The sequence below is a fragment of the Eumetopias jubatus genome, unplaced genomic scaffold, assembly GCF_037043125.1.
Source record: "Eumetopias jubatus isolate StellerSeaLion01/CBP00866 unplaced genomic scaffold, mEumJub1_p1.0 scaffold_12, whole genome shotgun sequence".
NCBI classification, from domain to species: Eukaryota; Metazoa; Chordata; class Mammalia; order Carnivora; family Otariidae; genus Eumetopias; species Eumetopias jubatus.
The window spans coordinates 53,205,578-53,221,488 of NW_028274818.1; the positions used below are offsets into that span (position 1 = coordinate 53,205,578).

At 37.1% G+C, this 15,911-nt stretch overlaps 1 protein-coding gene and 1 non-coding gene across 2 annotated transcripts in view; one reads left to right on the top strand and one right to left on the bottom strand.

Moving 5' to 3' along the window:
- The window catches only part of SLC9C2 (solute carrier family 9 member C2 (putative)), a 103,925-nt gene that overhangs the window by 19,158 nt on the left and 68,856 nt on the right, over window positions 1-15,911 (top strand). Inside the window, 3 exon segments of the mRNA XM_088017018.1 lie at window positions 4,458-4,557; window positions 6,485-6,628; window positions 9,345-9,513. Coding sequence (XP_087873144.1) covers window positions 4,458-4,557; window positions 6,485-6,628; window positions 9,345-9,513 — 413 coding nt within the window.
- Window positions 12,076-12,182, bottom strand: LOC114224038 (U6 spliceosomal RNA). Its single transcript, XR_003612298.1, has one exon. It is a non-coding gene; the product is annotated as a U6 spliceosomal RNA (small nuclear RNA).

The window sequence follows — 15,911 nt, forward strand, 5'->3', positions numbered from 1 at the left end:
CCTGGATCTGGAAGAGTGGAATAATCGTAGGAGTCAGAGTACCTAGCACTGGTAGACCTGCAATAATCTTTTAGTCTAGTGAGATGGGCAATTAAAGTTTTTTACTGGCCTTAGTAAGGTGGCCAGTCCCCAAGAGCCATAGTAACTGCATAGAAATGGTCATATCCTGCTTCTGCTCTCATGCCACACAGTAGAGCAACTTCCATCTGTGAAAGACCTCAGATATCAAGAGCTTAATTACTCCTCTTGTCCTCTCCAGTCACCTAAAAGCCCTGCTTCCTCTATGGGTAAAATGCCACTCAGGAGTTGCTTACTGCCCCAAATGAGTAAAATTACAGAAAACGTTCACTAAAGAGTCATTTCCTTCCTTCATTCTTTCTTTCTTTCTTTCTTTCTTTCTTTCTTTCTTTCTTTCTTTCTTTCTTTCTTTCTTTCTTTCTTTCTTTCTTTCTTTCTTTCTTTCTTCTTTCCTTTCTTCCTTCCTTTTTCTTTCTTTCTCTTTCTTTCTTTCTTTCTTTCTTTCTTTCTTTCTTTCTTTCTTTCTTTCTTCTTCTTCTTCCTTCCTTCCTTCCTTCCTCTTTCTTTCTTTCTTTCTTTCTTTCTTTCTTTCTTTCTTTCTTTCTTTCTTTCTTTCTTTCTTTCTTTCTTTCTTTCTTTCTTTCTTTCTTTCTTTCTTCTTCTTCCTTCTTCTTCCTTCCTTCCTTCCTTCCTTCCTCTTTCTTTCTTTTCTTTCTTTCTTCTTCTTCTTCTTCCTTCCTTCCTTCCTTCCTTCCTTCCTCTTTCTTTCTTTCTTTCTTTCTTTCTTTTTTCTTTCTTCCTTCCTTCTTTCCTTCCTTCCTTCCTTTTTCTTACTTTCTTTCTTTCTTTTTCTTTCTTTCTTTCTTTCTTTCTTTCTTTCTTTCTTTCTTTCTTTCTTTCTTTCTTTCTTTCTTCCTTTCTTCCTTTCTTCCTTTCTTTTCTTTCTTTCTTTCTTTCTTCTTTCTTCTTTCTTTCTTTCTTTCTTTCTTTCTTTCTTTCTCTCTCTCTCTCTCTCTCTTTCTTTCTTTCTTTCTTTCTCTCTCTCTCTCTCTCTCTTTCTTTCTTTCTTTCTTTCTTTCTCTTTCTTTCTTTCTTCTTTTCTTTTTTTCCCCCCTGTGAAACCTTTATGGATGCCTTAAATGTGTGAAGAAAAAATTTTTAAAAATTAATATTTCCATTTCTTCCACTAGATCATGAGTTCCTTGAGGTAGAGGCTGTCTCTTCAAGTTTTTATTTATTCTCTCTTCTGTGTTCCCCCAGCCAGACCCAGTGCTTCCCATATACCTGAAAGTAATTTAAGACATGTTGGTTGAATAAACTGATATTAATTCTCAAAGAACTTGGAGTTAGATTTGAATTCAGACCCCAACTTCACAATTTATTAGCTTGTTGACCTTGGAATATTACTTATCCTCTCTAAGCTTTAGTTAGTTTCCTCATCTATAAATGTGATATAGTAACACCTAATTTATAGGGGTATTGCTGGCACTAATGAGATAATGTGTGTTATGTGACTTGCTCATGCGGATGTGCTGGAGATAGAGCTTACCACCTTGTAAGAGCTGATTGCACACATCTCTTCACAACTCTGTGTGGGTGGCATCATTTGAAATTGGCCCTATTGGGAGTATTTACTGCCATGGTAATTGGCAGACACTACCCATCAGGGATTTTTTTTAACCTCCAGAGAGCTGGTTTTAAACATTTACTAGCTCACCACTGGACTCAAGTTAGAGCAGCCAACAAATGTTGGTTCCTTTCCACTTTCTTTCTAAAAGATGAAGATGCTTCCAGTCAGTGGTTGGGAGGTCTGGAGTAGATCCTTCCTTTTAGTTTCAGAAGGAATCACTGCTGAGGGAGACTTGATGTTGGACCTCGAGCCTCTAGAATTCTGAGGCAATAAATTCATACTGTTTAAGATAGTTTGTGGTACTCTGTTACAGCAGAGAAACGGATACTTCTCTCTCCTACGTTGCATTTTCCTCTGCTTCACGGATTAACAAACCACTTTGGGCAGTCCTTTACTCTTTTTTTTTTTTTAAGATTTTATCTATTTATTTGAGAGAGAGAGAGTGAGAGACAGAGAGCACGAGAGGGAAGAGGGTCAGAGGGAGAAGCAGACTCCCCGCTCAGCAGGGAGCCCGATGCGGTACTCGATCCCGGGACCCCAGGATCATGACCTGAGCCGAAGGCAGTCGCTTAACCAACTGAGCCACCCAGGCGCCCAGTCCTTTACTCTTATATTTAATAAGTTCCTGACAGCAGAAGTGAGTAACAGACATATTATTAGGAGAAGTTCCATTGCCAGAAATTCCGTTGCCAAACATAGATAAAATTCTAATTCACACATTCTCTAATGTTACATTTCTGTCATGTTATCTAATTTTGTTTTCTTCCCTCACTAAGGAACATGCAGTTGACTGGCTTAAGTCCAGGGAGCATCTGATTGAAGTTAGATTGCCTCTTTGAGCGCATGTAGTAATTTCCCATTTTTGTCTCAATTGTGTTCAATTCATGAAACCTGGACCTCAAGAAATCACTTGTACCAGCACATTCATTTTTTTTCATGAAACAAAACAAAACAAAATGGCATAGATATTGCCTTGCAAAGGACACAATGATTCTGGAACATTGTTGGTTGACAGGTAGTACAGTTGGAAATATTAATATATTGGCCCATGGAAGAAAATTTGATTGAGGGGACAAAAGGCACTTGAAGAGTCAATTTATAATTCATGAGACATGGTGGGTTTTATAAAAGTGTAGGCCAGAGGTATACCAAGAGAGGTGCTTAAACAAGCAAGAGGAATATTTTATTGACATAATTCAGAATTTCTGGGGAATGGAGATAACAAAGAGCAGACAACTTTTCATTAGTTTTATTGTTTTAAAACTCTCTATAAACAATGCCTCCCCTTCCTCCCCATGCCAGTGCTGATCACTCCACTGTCTCTTCACTATCATTGTTGGTCTAGGTAATAAATGTCAAACTTCCATCATTACCGGAATATATTTTAGTTAGAAAACATCCAGTCTTGAATCCTGTTGCTTTTAGGAAAAAAAAAAACCCTTTGATTCTCTTAGGAGGACCTTCACTTTTTCTAAACCAGAGAGAGGAAGAGAGAGACAAAGATTGAGAGAGCCACTTGTCTACAGCACAATTTTCTGTGATGGTTTTTTCCATTGAGTTAGAAAAACTGTACAAGTCTATTTTTAACAACCCAGCTTTATAAAGATGAAAATTACTTCCTTTATTACATAGTCCATGACTTTATCCTCCTTTGGAACATTTAAAATACAATTGAATATAATAGCTTTTGTAATTTTGTAAAAATGTTGTCTAATTATAAAAGTAACACATATTGATTGTAGAATTTTGGAAATATTCTGAAAAGTCAAAAAAAAATCACCTATATACCTGTGTTATAAATTAGACCATGGATACATTTTTAATAAAATGTGTATAAACATACATACATATGTTAATGTATGCCTTCATACCATGTAATTCTATAACATTGGGATTATGCTAAATAAGATGACATCAGTTTTAAAATGAAATTATTTACTGGTTTCCTCATAGCAGATGTTGTCTGTAAGTACTGTCTATTACTGAGAAAGACTATGATGAGCTTTAAAATCCAGTAATACTAATTATAGGGAAGTGGAAATAAGATTTCAAAAGACAGTTTCCCTATCATCACAGTTCCCAGCACTCCTGGTTTTACTCTCCTTGGTTATTTATATTAAATTCAGTTACATAAGTAGGTAAAACTAAATCTAAAGTGGACTTAAGTGATTAGATAAACCAAAGGAATAATATAAATACTGAAAATAGTGAAAATATAAAAAAATAAAATAAAAAAATAAAATTCAAATAAACAGTATTAATTTACTAAGCAGTAAAGTGAATGTATAAAAACAATGGCACAGTAATAGTGACTATCATATCTTCATTGATTTAAAGTGTGCCAAGCATTTTTCATGTTATTTAATTGAATCCACACAACAACTCTGTGGGGCATTATTCTTTTATATCCATTTTATAGATGCAGGGATGCTAATAGAGAAAAGGGAGGTCACATGCCTGGAGCAACCAGCTCTGCCCTGCTCCAAAGCGCTTCAACTGTCAGTGTCTGTCTATTATTTACTAGACACGCATTTGTTGGCAAGCTTTCTGTGGCTGCTTTTTTGCTACAACAGCTGAGTTGCGTAGTTGTGACGTGGACTGTGTTTCCTGCAAAGACTAAATGTTTACTCTGTGATCCTTTACAGAGAAAGTGTGCCAACCCTGGGTCTATAGGATTGGGCCAATCCCTTTGAAGCAACTTTCCAAGAAATGTGACTCTTAAGTCTCTCACCAATTCTTCACTCAAGATAAAGTACCTCAGTGTGCAGATTTGAATTCAACTAATTTTATTCATTTTTTTCCTCCCCAGTGGAATTTTTGGGAATGTCGGGAATGGTTGCATTAGTCACTGTTGGACTGAATTTAGATTCCTTAAGCTTTAAACCGAGGATTGAGTTAATAATTACTAAGTAAGTCTCCTATTGTGTACTTGGTATAGATATCATAGAATGTTAGTGCTTAAGTGGTTCTGCCTTCTTGGACACATAAGACTCCCCATTTATAACTTTTTTCTACCTTTTAATTCTGAAATTTATTACCAGTTATATTTGAAAGCACTTAAGGTACCAACAATTGTTGACATCGATTGATATTCTTGTTATGAATATTGTATGTGTGGCTCAGAGGCTGTGATCTTTTTATACATAACTCTTGATAAAAATTTACTTTGGATTGTGAGAAATTAAAATTTAACATTTAAAATGTTCTTTCTTTTATGAAATCCCAGTGATAGAAGATGGTACTTTTAAAAAAAAATAATTTCACTTGGCAAAATAAAAAAAATTGGCACCTATAATTAACTCTTCTAATTTTGTGTCTATATGAATATGACATTTAACTGGTTTTTAGAATCCAGAAGCTTGGGAATAAATAGTTCATAGAATATATGCTTTTTGTCTGAATCTGGACAGTTTCCTGAGCTCACTCATGCTGAGCTGTCTGACAGACATCATTATATATTACTCATTCTATTCATTTAATTGTTTATTCTTGAACCTATTCAACCAATCCTTTCTTAATGTCTGCTGTGGTCTGGATGTTGTATCTTAGGTTTGGGGCTATGTAAATAAGTCCCCTTCTCAGAAGGCACTCATAGTTGAGTGGTGGGCATGTTTATTTAAGAAACTAGTAAGTCTGAATCACTATAGATTTATTGGGATCCTACTATATGTAAGGCATTTTTTTTAGGTCCTGTGGAGACATTTGAAAAAGTATTCTGTTATTCCATCATTTCTGAATTTCAGAAAACTAAGCATTGGTGGGGGGGACCCCAAACCCTTCCTTTGTCTGAGTTCTGAATCTAATGAATCAGGAGATGGGAATCAGATAGAGAATTAGACCATCTCTTTTATTGGGGTAATGCTGTTTCAGAGGACATGGTTTCCCTCTGAAGCCAAAATGAGGCTTCCTAATGCTGCTTTCTAAATGTAGATCTTGAAACCACCTATAGGGAGGCTGGTTTGTGGAATAGGCACACTCACCTAGTTAGCTGAAAGGGAAAGTCCCAGTGGAGGGGCCCAAGCAGAGGCGGCACTTGCAACGTGCTTGTAGAAGTCAAACCTGGCCTGGGTGCAGGTGTGTTACCACATGGAACCAGAACAGCCCTGAGCCCTAACCACTGTGTTCTGGTCTACTCAATAAAACTCTTTGGGGGCGGGGCCAGATGTATAGATGTTTGGAAAGGCAATACGGGTGATTCTAATTCACTTGTCTGCTTAACGAACCATGGTGGTATAGACAATTGGCACTGTAGGGATTTAAAGGAGGATCACTTCCAGTGAGAGTGCTTAGGATGGTTTCATGAAGAACACAGGATTTGAGTTAGCCTTATGAGATTTTTAGGAATTCAGTAGATGGAAAAGCAGACAGGAGAGACTTTCAAGGTAAGGGATTTTCAAGCAAATCACGAAGGGAGAAATCCTGCAGAGGGCAGTGAGGTGATCCAGTCAACTGTTGAAAAGTCAAGGTTAACCAGGTGTTTCTAGGTTTAGCTGTGGCTGACCCAACAGTTTGATACGATGCCAGCTAAGCTCAGCAAAACTGCCACATCACCAATCGGGGGAGGAGGTGGAGAGCCTTATTTTCCTGCCTTGCTCTTACTATTCTCCTGTGAGAGGCAGCCCATGGGCATGATGTGATGAGAGTATTGGAGAATATGGAGCCGGGTGTATTTTAGTTCCAATAAAATTCTTTTTAAATGTTGATTGTAACAGTGCTGGAGGCAAGGACCTCTGCTAAGACAAGAATGATAGGTATGGGATACATGCTTTTCTATGAAAAGGCAACTATTTAAAAAACCCATTGCTTAAAATGTGATTTATTTTCCATTCATCCTAGGTTCCTAATAATGTTTTCAACTGTATACCAACAATTAATATATACTTTCTTTGGCATTGTAATTGGATGTGGAGAAACCAAGTATTTAGGATTTCATACTGTGGTTTTCATGTTCATCTTATTTGCAACAGTGAATTTTGTAAGGTAGGAATTATATCTTAAAGTTTGCTTACTGGACTTAGGTTCTTAAGCCCAGAATTAGAATTGGGAGGCAGTGGGTTATAGCAAGAAGAACTCTGGACGTGGAGTCAAAAAACCTGACAATAGCTTACTGTGCGATTGGGGGAAGTCTGTTTACTCTTCAAAGTTTCATCTAGAAAAGGAGAAGGGGCAAGAACAGCAGCATCAGCATCATGACCCATGATCTTGGTAGAAATGCACATTCATGGGCCCATCCAGGAAACTGTTTCAACATGTTTGTTAGAGTTTGAGCAACACTGGAGCAGATTAATGGCTCTTAATGTTTTTGTTGACTTTCATCCTCCTTTATTATCATCATAGCTATGATAAAGCCATTTATTAAGCACCTACCATGTACATTATGCCATTAATACTAATACAACCCTATGAAGTAGGTGTTACTGCATCATTTCACAGATGAAGCCCAGGAAGGTTAAAAACTTGCCTAGAGTTACCCAACTTGGGGAGAATTGGGGTTTATTTTTTAAAAGATTTTATTTACTTATTTGAGAGAGAGAGGGAGAACATGAGCAAGGGGAGGGACAGAGGGAGAGGGAGAAGCAGGCTCCCCACTGAGCAGGGAGCCCGATGAGGGGCTCGATCCCAGGACTCTGGGATCATGACCTGAGCCAAAGGCAGATGCTTAACCAACTGAGCCACTCAGGCGTCCCCAGAATTGGGGTTTAAACCTGACTGCATGAACATGTTTTCTCTCGAACTCCATTGCCCACTCGTAGAAGTTGTGTCTTTGATAATAATTCATTACAGTGTCGCTTCCACTGAAGACAGACCTGGCCAAGGGAGCTTTCTTTACAAGATGTTCTCAGGGGACATTACTTTTGCTGACTCTGAAGGCACTGCACGCCACTCAGATAGTCACTCTCACACACAAGGATGTGTATGCAATTTACGTTTCTTTCTACCATGGAAGCTCATGTGCAAGTTGAGATTGGTCACAGAATATGAAGAAAGAGAAATGGCTTTTTGTACATTGTTTGACTCAGCTACACATCTGGTGTCTCATTTCATCTTCATAACAACACTAGGAGATGACAATTTTATGGATGAAGAAACTAGCCAACAAAGGCAAAGTACCTTGCCCAAAGTCAAATGGCTGGGGAGTGCCAGAGATCTTATGTGAACTGTTGTTGTCACCTCCTTAGAGGAGAGCCTTCAACGAAGGAGTCATCCTCAGGGGCCCTCAAAGTATGGGTGGACTTTTCATAAGAGACTTGTTGAGAAAAACATTTTAGAGGCTGAAGCCAAACTAAGGCCTGGTCATAATAATTATTCTAACATGTATTGAGTGCTAACCACATTCAAAACATCATTCTAAGTCCCGTGAATGTTGCCTCATTTAATCAAATCTTCACAATAATCCTTTGAGGCAAGTACACTTATTATCTCCACTTTACGGGTGAAGAAATTGAGGCTTAGAGAGGTTAAAGAACTTGCTTAAGTTTACATGGTTAGGAAAAGCAGCCTCAATTGGAACCCAGGTATACTGACTCCAGAGCCTTTTCTACACTGCCTTTCTGTTGTTGATATCAGGAAATGATATGAGTTGTTCTATTTTGGCTGGACTTAATGGTATTTCAGAGAAAGATCATTTAGTAAGGGTGAAAGTTTGATAAGAATTACTTTGCAAAAGACTTAAATGCAAAGCAGAGGAGTTTGCTCAAATTAATTATATACATTACAGATCGTAATTGCAGATTTCTCAATGTTAGGAATTCTCTAAATTTTCTTGTGAAATTCCCAGCTGAGCAATTGATACACAATATATTTTTTGAGGCTAAGAACATGTCAATTTTATTTCTGTTGAAATCTCATTTGAGGGACAGTACTGATATTCTTTTGGTGCAGATCCCCTAAAGATAGATTCTAAATTTTTGGTACAGGGTCTTATAGAAAAATGATCTGTAGACACTTGTGGAGAGCACAGTATTAAGAATAGAGTTGTTGAGTCACTATGTTGCACACCTGAAACTATCGTTAACATTGTGGGTCAACTATTCTCAAATAAGAAAAAAGAAAGGAGGGGCACCTGGTGACTTGGTCAGTTAAGCCTCTGACTCTTGAGAGCCTAGGTCATGATCTTAGGATTGTGAGATCGAGCCTTGCGTCAGGCTCTGTGCTGGGCATGGAGCCTGCTTGAGATTCTCTTTCTCCCTCTCCGTCTGTTCCTCCCCACTCTAAAAAGAAAAGAAAAGAAAAATGATCGCACAAATTGAGATTACTTATGTGACATTTAGTTTGTGATTCTCACAGGAGCTCAAGAAAAATTTGGTTAAGCCAAGTTTATTAATGTGCCTACAATAATTTTACTTTTTGACCATCATCTGCATGTCCTCTTGGCCTAATTTCTGGAATAGATGAGCTTGTCAATGTTATTTGAAGAACTTTCTTTCAGAAATTTACTACCCAGATCTGAATAGTGCCCAATAGTGTTAATGATAATTCCGTATATTTGTATAAAACTTCTAGCACTGTTTTTCAAGATTTGAGTATTATATGCAAAATTTAGACAGTAGATTTGGTTTTTCCAGAAAGTGTGAACAACTTGTCAATAAACTGATTATTTTCTCTTTCCTGAAAAAGTTTTACATGAAATTTAGTATTCAACCATGAATAACATTGATACATCAGGTGTGATTAATAAAATTTTTTCTCGCCACAGGTTGCTTACTATTGTGTTAGTGAGCCCCATCCTGATGCATGCAAATTATGAATATAATTGGAGATGGGGAATTGTTATAGCATGGTCTGGAATTAAAGGAGTTTTTAGCTTACTCTTGGCTCCTGATATTCATAATCTGGCTGAACAAAAAATAGAGTCACCGCAATTGGTAGGAAAAGTCATATCTCATAATTATTCATACTTATTCATTTCATTTATTTTGTAGTACTTATCATAGTACCCAATAATAAAGTTAACCATTTTTAAAAAGTTTTAATTTAAATTCCAGTTGGTTAACATACAGCGTAATATTAATTTCAGGTAATTACATACATACCTGATTAATTACATTACATACAATACCTGATTAACATCACATCAAATGCCCTCCTTAATCCCCATCACCTATTTCACCCATCCCCCCACCCATCTCCCCTCTGGTAACCATCAGTTTGTTCTCTATAGTTAAGAGTTTGTTTCTTGGTTTGCCTCCCTCTCTCTCTTTTTTTCTGCCTCTTTGTTCATTTTGTTTTTTAAATTCCACATGAGTGAAATCATATGGTATTTATGTTTCTCTGATTGACTTACTTCACTTAGCATTATACTCTCTAGCTCTATCGATGTTGTTGCAAATGGCAAGATTTCATTCTTTTTTGATAGCTGAGGAATATTCCATTATATTTTTGTGTGTGTGTGTGTGTATACACCACACGTTCTTTATCCATTTATCAGTCGATGGACACTTGGGCTATTTCCATAGTTTGGCTATTGTAGATAATGCTGCTATAAACATCGGGGTCCATGTTTCCCTTTGAATTGGTATTTTAGTGTTTTTTGGGTAAATGCCTAGTAGTACAATTGCTGGATCATAGGGTAGGTCTATTTTCAGCCTTTTGAGGAAACTCCATACTGTTTTCCATAGTGGCTGCATCAGTTTGCGTTCCCACCAACAGTGCAGGAGGGTTCCCCTCTTTCCATATCCTCACCAACGCCTGTTACTTCTTGTGCTTTTGATTTAAATCCATTCTGGCAGGTGTGAGGTGATACCTCATTGTAGTTTTGATTTGTATTTCCCTGATAATTAGTGGTCTGGAGCATCGTTTCATGTGTCTATTGGCCAGCTGTATGTGTGCTTTGGAAAAATTGTCCATCTGTGTCTTTTACCCATTTTTTAGTTGGATTATTTGTTTTTGGGGGTGTTGAGTTGTATACGTTTTTTATATATTTTGGATACTAACCCTTTATCAGAGATGTCATTTGCAAATATCTTCCCCCATCCCTCCCACATAGGCTGCCTTTTAGTTTTGTTGATTGCTTCCTTCCCTGTGCAGAAGCTTTTTATTTTGATTAAGTCCCAATCGTTTATTTTTGCTTTTGTTTTCCTTGCCTCCAGAGACATACCTAGAAAGAAGTTGCTATAGCTGATGTCAAAGAGGTTAGTGCCTATATTCTCCTCTAGGATTTTAGTGGTTTCCTGTCTCATATTTAGATCTTTCATCCATTCTGAACTTATATTTATTTATTTATTTATTTATTTATTTATTTATTTATTTGAGAGAGAGAGAATGAGAGAGAACACAAGAGGGAAGAGGGTCAGAGGGAGAAGCAGACTCCCTGCTGAGCAGGGAACCCGATGTGGGACTCGATCCCAGGACTCCAGGATCATGACCTGAGCTGAAGGCAGTCGCTTAACCAACTGAGCCACCCAGGTGCCCCATTCTGAAGTTATTTTTGTGTATGGTATAAGAAGATGGTCCAGTTTCATTCTTTTGCATGTTGCTGTCCAGTTTTCCCAACACTATTTGTTGAAAAGACTGTCTTTTTCCCTGGAATATTCTTTCCTGCTTTGCGAAAGATTAATTGACCCTATAGTTGTGGGTTCATTTCTGGATTTTCTATTGTGTTCTATTGATTTATGTGTCTATTTTTGTGCTAGTTTTGATCACTATAGCTTTGTAATATAACCTGTACTCCAGAATTGTGATGCCTCCAGCTTTGCTTTTCTTTTTCAAGGTTGCTTTGGCTATTTGGGATCTTTTGTAGTTCCATACAAATTTTAGGATTGTTTGTTCTAGCTCTGTGAAAAATGCTGGTGTTATTTTGATAGGGATTGCATTAAATGTGTAAATGGCTTTGGGTGGTATAGATGAACATGGAATATCTTTCCATTTCTTCGTGTCCTCTTCAATTTCTTTCATTAGTGTTTTATAGTTTTCAGAGTACTGGTCTTTCTCCTGTTTGGCTACGTTTATTCCTAAGTATCTTAGAGTTTTTGGTGCAATTGTAAATGGGATTGATTCTATAATTTGTCTTTCTGCTGCTTCATTATTGGTGTATAGAAGTACAACAGATTTCTGTATGTTGTTTTTGTGTCTTATGACTTTACAGAATTCATGTAGCAGTTCTCTTTTTTTTCATTTTTAATTTAAATTCAATTAGCCACCATATAATACATCATTATTTTTGATGTAATGTTCAATGATTCATTAGTTTCATATAACACCCAGCGCTCATCATATTATGGGCCCTCCTTTGCCCATCACCCAGTTACCCCATCCCCTCACCCACCTCCCTTTCTGCAACCCTCAGTTTGTTTCCCGGAGTCAAGGGTTTCTCATGGTTTGTCTCCCTCTCTAATTTCTTCCCATTCAGTTTTCCCTCCCTGTCCCTATGATGCTCTGCACTATTCGTTATATTCTACATATGAGTGAAACCATATGATAATTATCTTAAAAATAAGGAATGCTTCACAAATTTGCATGTCATCCCTGTTCAGGGGCCATGCCAATATTCTCTGTATCATTCCAATTTTAGTATATGTGCTGCCAAAGCGAGAACTCGTGTATCAGTTGTAGCAATTTTTTGGTGGACCCATTGGGTTTTCTATATAGAGTATCATGTCATCTGCAAATAGTGACAGTTTGACTTCTTTCTTGCTAATTTGGATGCTTTTTATTTCTTTTTGTTTTCCGACTGCTGTAGCTAGGACTTCCAGTACTATGTTGAATAACAGTGGTGAGAGTGGACATCTTTGTCTTATTCCTGACCTTAGGAGAAAAGCTCTCACTTTTTCCCCATTAGTATGATGTTACCTGTGGGTTCTTCATATATGGCCTTTATTACATTGAGGTATGTTCTACTCTAACTCTACTGTCTTGAGGGTTTTTATCATGAATGGATGCTGTACTTTGTCAAATGCTTTTTCTGCATCTATTGAAAGGGTCATATGGTTCTTATCCTTTTTTTTTGTTAATGTGGTATATCACATTGATTGATTTGTATTGAACCACTCTTGCAGCCCAGGCATAAATACCACTTGATCCTGGTGAATGATTCTTTCAATGTACTGTTGGATTCAGTTTGCTAGTATTTTATTGAGAATCTTTGCATCTATGTTCATCAGGGGTATTGGCCTGTAGTTTTCTTTTTTAGGGGAGTCTTTTTCTGAGTTTTGGTATCAGGGTAATGCTGGCCTCATAGAATAAATTTGGAAACTTTCCTTCCTTTTTTACTTTTTGGAATAGTTTAAGAATAGGTATTAACTCTTGTTTAAATGTTTGGTAGAATTCATCTGTGAAGCCACCTGGCCCTGGACTTCTGTTTTTGGGGAGATTTTTTATTACTGATTCAGTTTCTTTGCTGGTTATCAGTCTGTTCAAGTTTTCTATTTCTGCTTGTTTCAGTTTTGGTAGTTTATATGTGTCTAGGAATTCATCCTTTTTTTTTCAGGTTGTCCAATTTGTTGGCATATAGTTTTTCATAATCTTCTCTCATAATTGTTTGTATTTCTGTGGTGTTGGTTGTTATTTCTCCTCTCTCATTTGTGATTTTGTTTATTTGGGTTCTTTCTCTTTTCTTTTTGATAAGTCTGGCTAGGGGTTTATCAATTTTATTAATTTTTTCAAAGAACCAGCTCCTGGTTTCATTGATCTATTCTATTGTGTTTTTTTAAGTTTCTTTATCATTTATTTCTGTTCTAATCTTTATTATTTCCTTCTTCTGCTGGCTTTAGCTTCCTTTGTTGTTCTTTCTCTAGTTCCTTTGGGTGTAAGGTTTGGTTGTTTATTTGAGATTTTTCTTGCTTCCTGAGGAAGGCCTGTATTGCTATATACTTCCCTCTTGTGACCACTTTTGCTGCATCCCAGAGGTTTGGGACTGTTGTTTTCATTTTCATTTATTTACATGTATTTTTAAATTTATTCTTTGATTTCCTGGTTGACCCATTCATTGTTTAGTAGCATGTTGTTTAACCTCTGTGTGTTTGTGGTATTTCCAAATTTTTTCTTGTGGTTGACTAAGTTTCATAGCATTGTGGTCAGAAAAAATGCATGGTAGGATCTCAGTCTTTTTGAACTTGTTGAGTTCTGATTTGTGACTTAGTATGGGATCTATTCTGGAGACCGTCCCATGTGTATTTGAACAGAATGTGTATTCTGCTATTTTGGGATGGAATGTTCTGAATATATCTGTTAAGTCCATCTGGTCCAGTGTGTCATCCAAAGCTATTGTTTCCTTGTTGATTTTCTGTTTAGATGATGTGTGAATTGATGTACGTGGGGTATTAAAGTTCCCTACTATTATTGTATTATTATCAATTAGTTCCTTTATGTATTATTGTTTTATATATTTGGGTGCTCCCATGTTGGGTGCATAAATAATTACAATCATTAGATCTTCTTGTTGTATTACCCCCTTTATTATTATAGAGTGCCCTTCTTCATCTCTTGTTAAGTCTTTATTTTAAAGTCTAGTTTGTCTGATATATATATATATATATATATATATATATATATATATATATAACAAAAACAACAAAAAATGATTTATTTGTAACACAGCCTAGTCTCCATCACTTCAGCGCAGCACAGGAGGAGAAAAGAGTCACAACCGTAAGCATCATTTAGTCTAAGGCAGAACTTCATGCCTTCTGAACAGCAAGCCCATCTCTCCCCAGAATCCAGCCCAGAGCCAAACGGAACACACAAACAGGCAAGCCCAGAATGAAGTTGGCCCCAGGTCTCAGAACATCTCACCCTTTCCCCACAGCCCTTCAAGCTTCCTGGCTGCAGCCTTCTACCCTCCACCCCCAACTGGGCCAACTCCTAGCCTCTGAGTCACCAGAGAGCTTTCTTTGTGGGATAATTAACAAGGATTTAAGTGTTATAGAAACAATGCCCTGTGAAATCCATTGTTCCCCAGAAGGTTTAAAATGACTCCCCGCTTCATAATCCTAATCAGCAATGACAGCTCTTCCTTTCTTCACCATAGATGCAGGCAGTTTTGAAGTGATTATCCTCACAGCTCCATACTCAGTGTTTCCTATCAACTTTATTAAAAGGCTATTCTCCTCACCCCAGGGTAGGAAGGAATCCCAGGTACTTTCTCCAGGTTCAGAGGCTGAGAGGAAAAGCCCTGACATCTTAGAAAAAGATTCCTTCTGTTTCTCTCCAAAGATTTTAATGGAGATTATTGTGTAAATATTTTCTAATCCATCTGAAAAAAAGTTAATTTTAGATTCAGAGGGCAATGCAAGCCCAGAAGCAGGCAGTCTTTCTGATTAGGTACTAGTTTTGAGGATACAGAAGGCAAGATAGAAGAGTATAAAATCTCAAGTGGCTTTCTTAACCTAAAATCTAGAAAGCCTCAAAAGATGGACACTAGGAAGATTTCACCTTTGCAGGCCTTGGTAGGACAATTCCAAAAGTTCTACCATCTTGGACTGGTGACTTTTGACAAGGTCACAATAAAAAAAAAACAAGAAAGTGGGGCATCTCCAAAGGAACATTGTTAAGGGATCTGACTAGTGATATTGCTACTCTGGCTTTCTTTTGCTATCCATTTGCATGATAAATGTTTCTCCACCCCCTCACTTCCAATCTGCAGGTGACCTTAGATCTAAAATGAGACTCTTGTAGGGAGTGTAGAGATGGGTCTTGTTTTTTTTTTTTTTTTTTTAATCCATTCTAATACCCTATGTCTTTTGATTGGAGAATTTAGTCCATTTACATTCAGAGTAATTATTGATAGATATGTACTTAGTGCCATTTTATTACTTGTTTTGTCATTGTTTCTGGAGATGTTCTCTGTTCCTTTCTTGTCTTTGTCACTTTTGGTCTTTCCACTCAAAGGGTCCCCTTTAATATTTCTTGCAGGGCTGGTTTAGTGGTCACAAACTCCTTTAGTTTTTGTTTGTCTGGGAAACTCTTTTTCTCTCCTCTTCTGAATGATAGCCTTGCTGGATAGAAGAATATTCTTGGTTGCACATTTTTCCCTTTCAGCACTTTGAATAGGTCCTACCACTCCCTTCTGGCTTGCCATGTTTTTGTTGAGAAATCTGCAGTTAGCCTAATCTGTCTTCCCTTGTAAGTTAAGGACTTCTTTTGTCTTGCTGCTTTCAAGATTTTTTTTAATCACTATATTTTGCAAATTTAATTATAATATGTCTTGGTGTTGGCCTGCTTTGGTTGATTTTGATGGGAGTTCTCTGTGCCTCCTGGATCTGGATGTTTGTTTCCTTCCCCAGATTAGGTAAGTTTTCTGCTATTATTTTTTCAAATAAATTTTCTG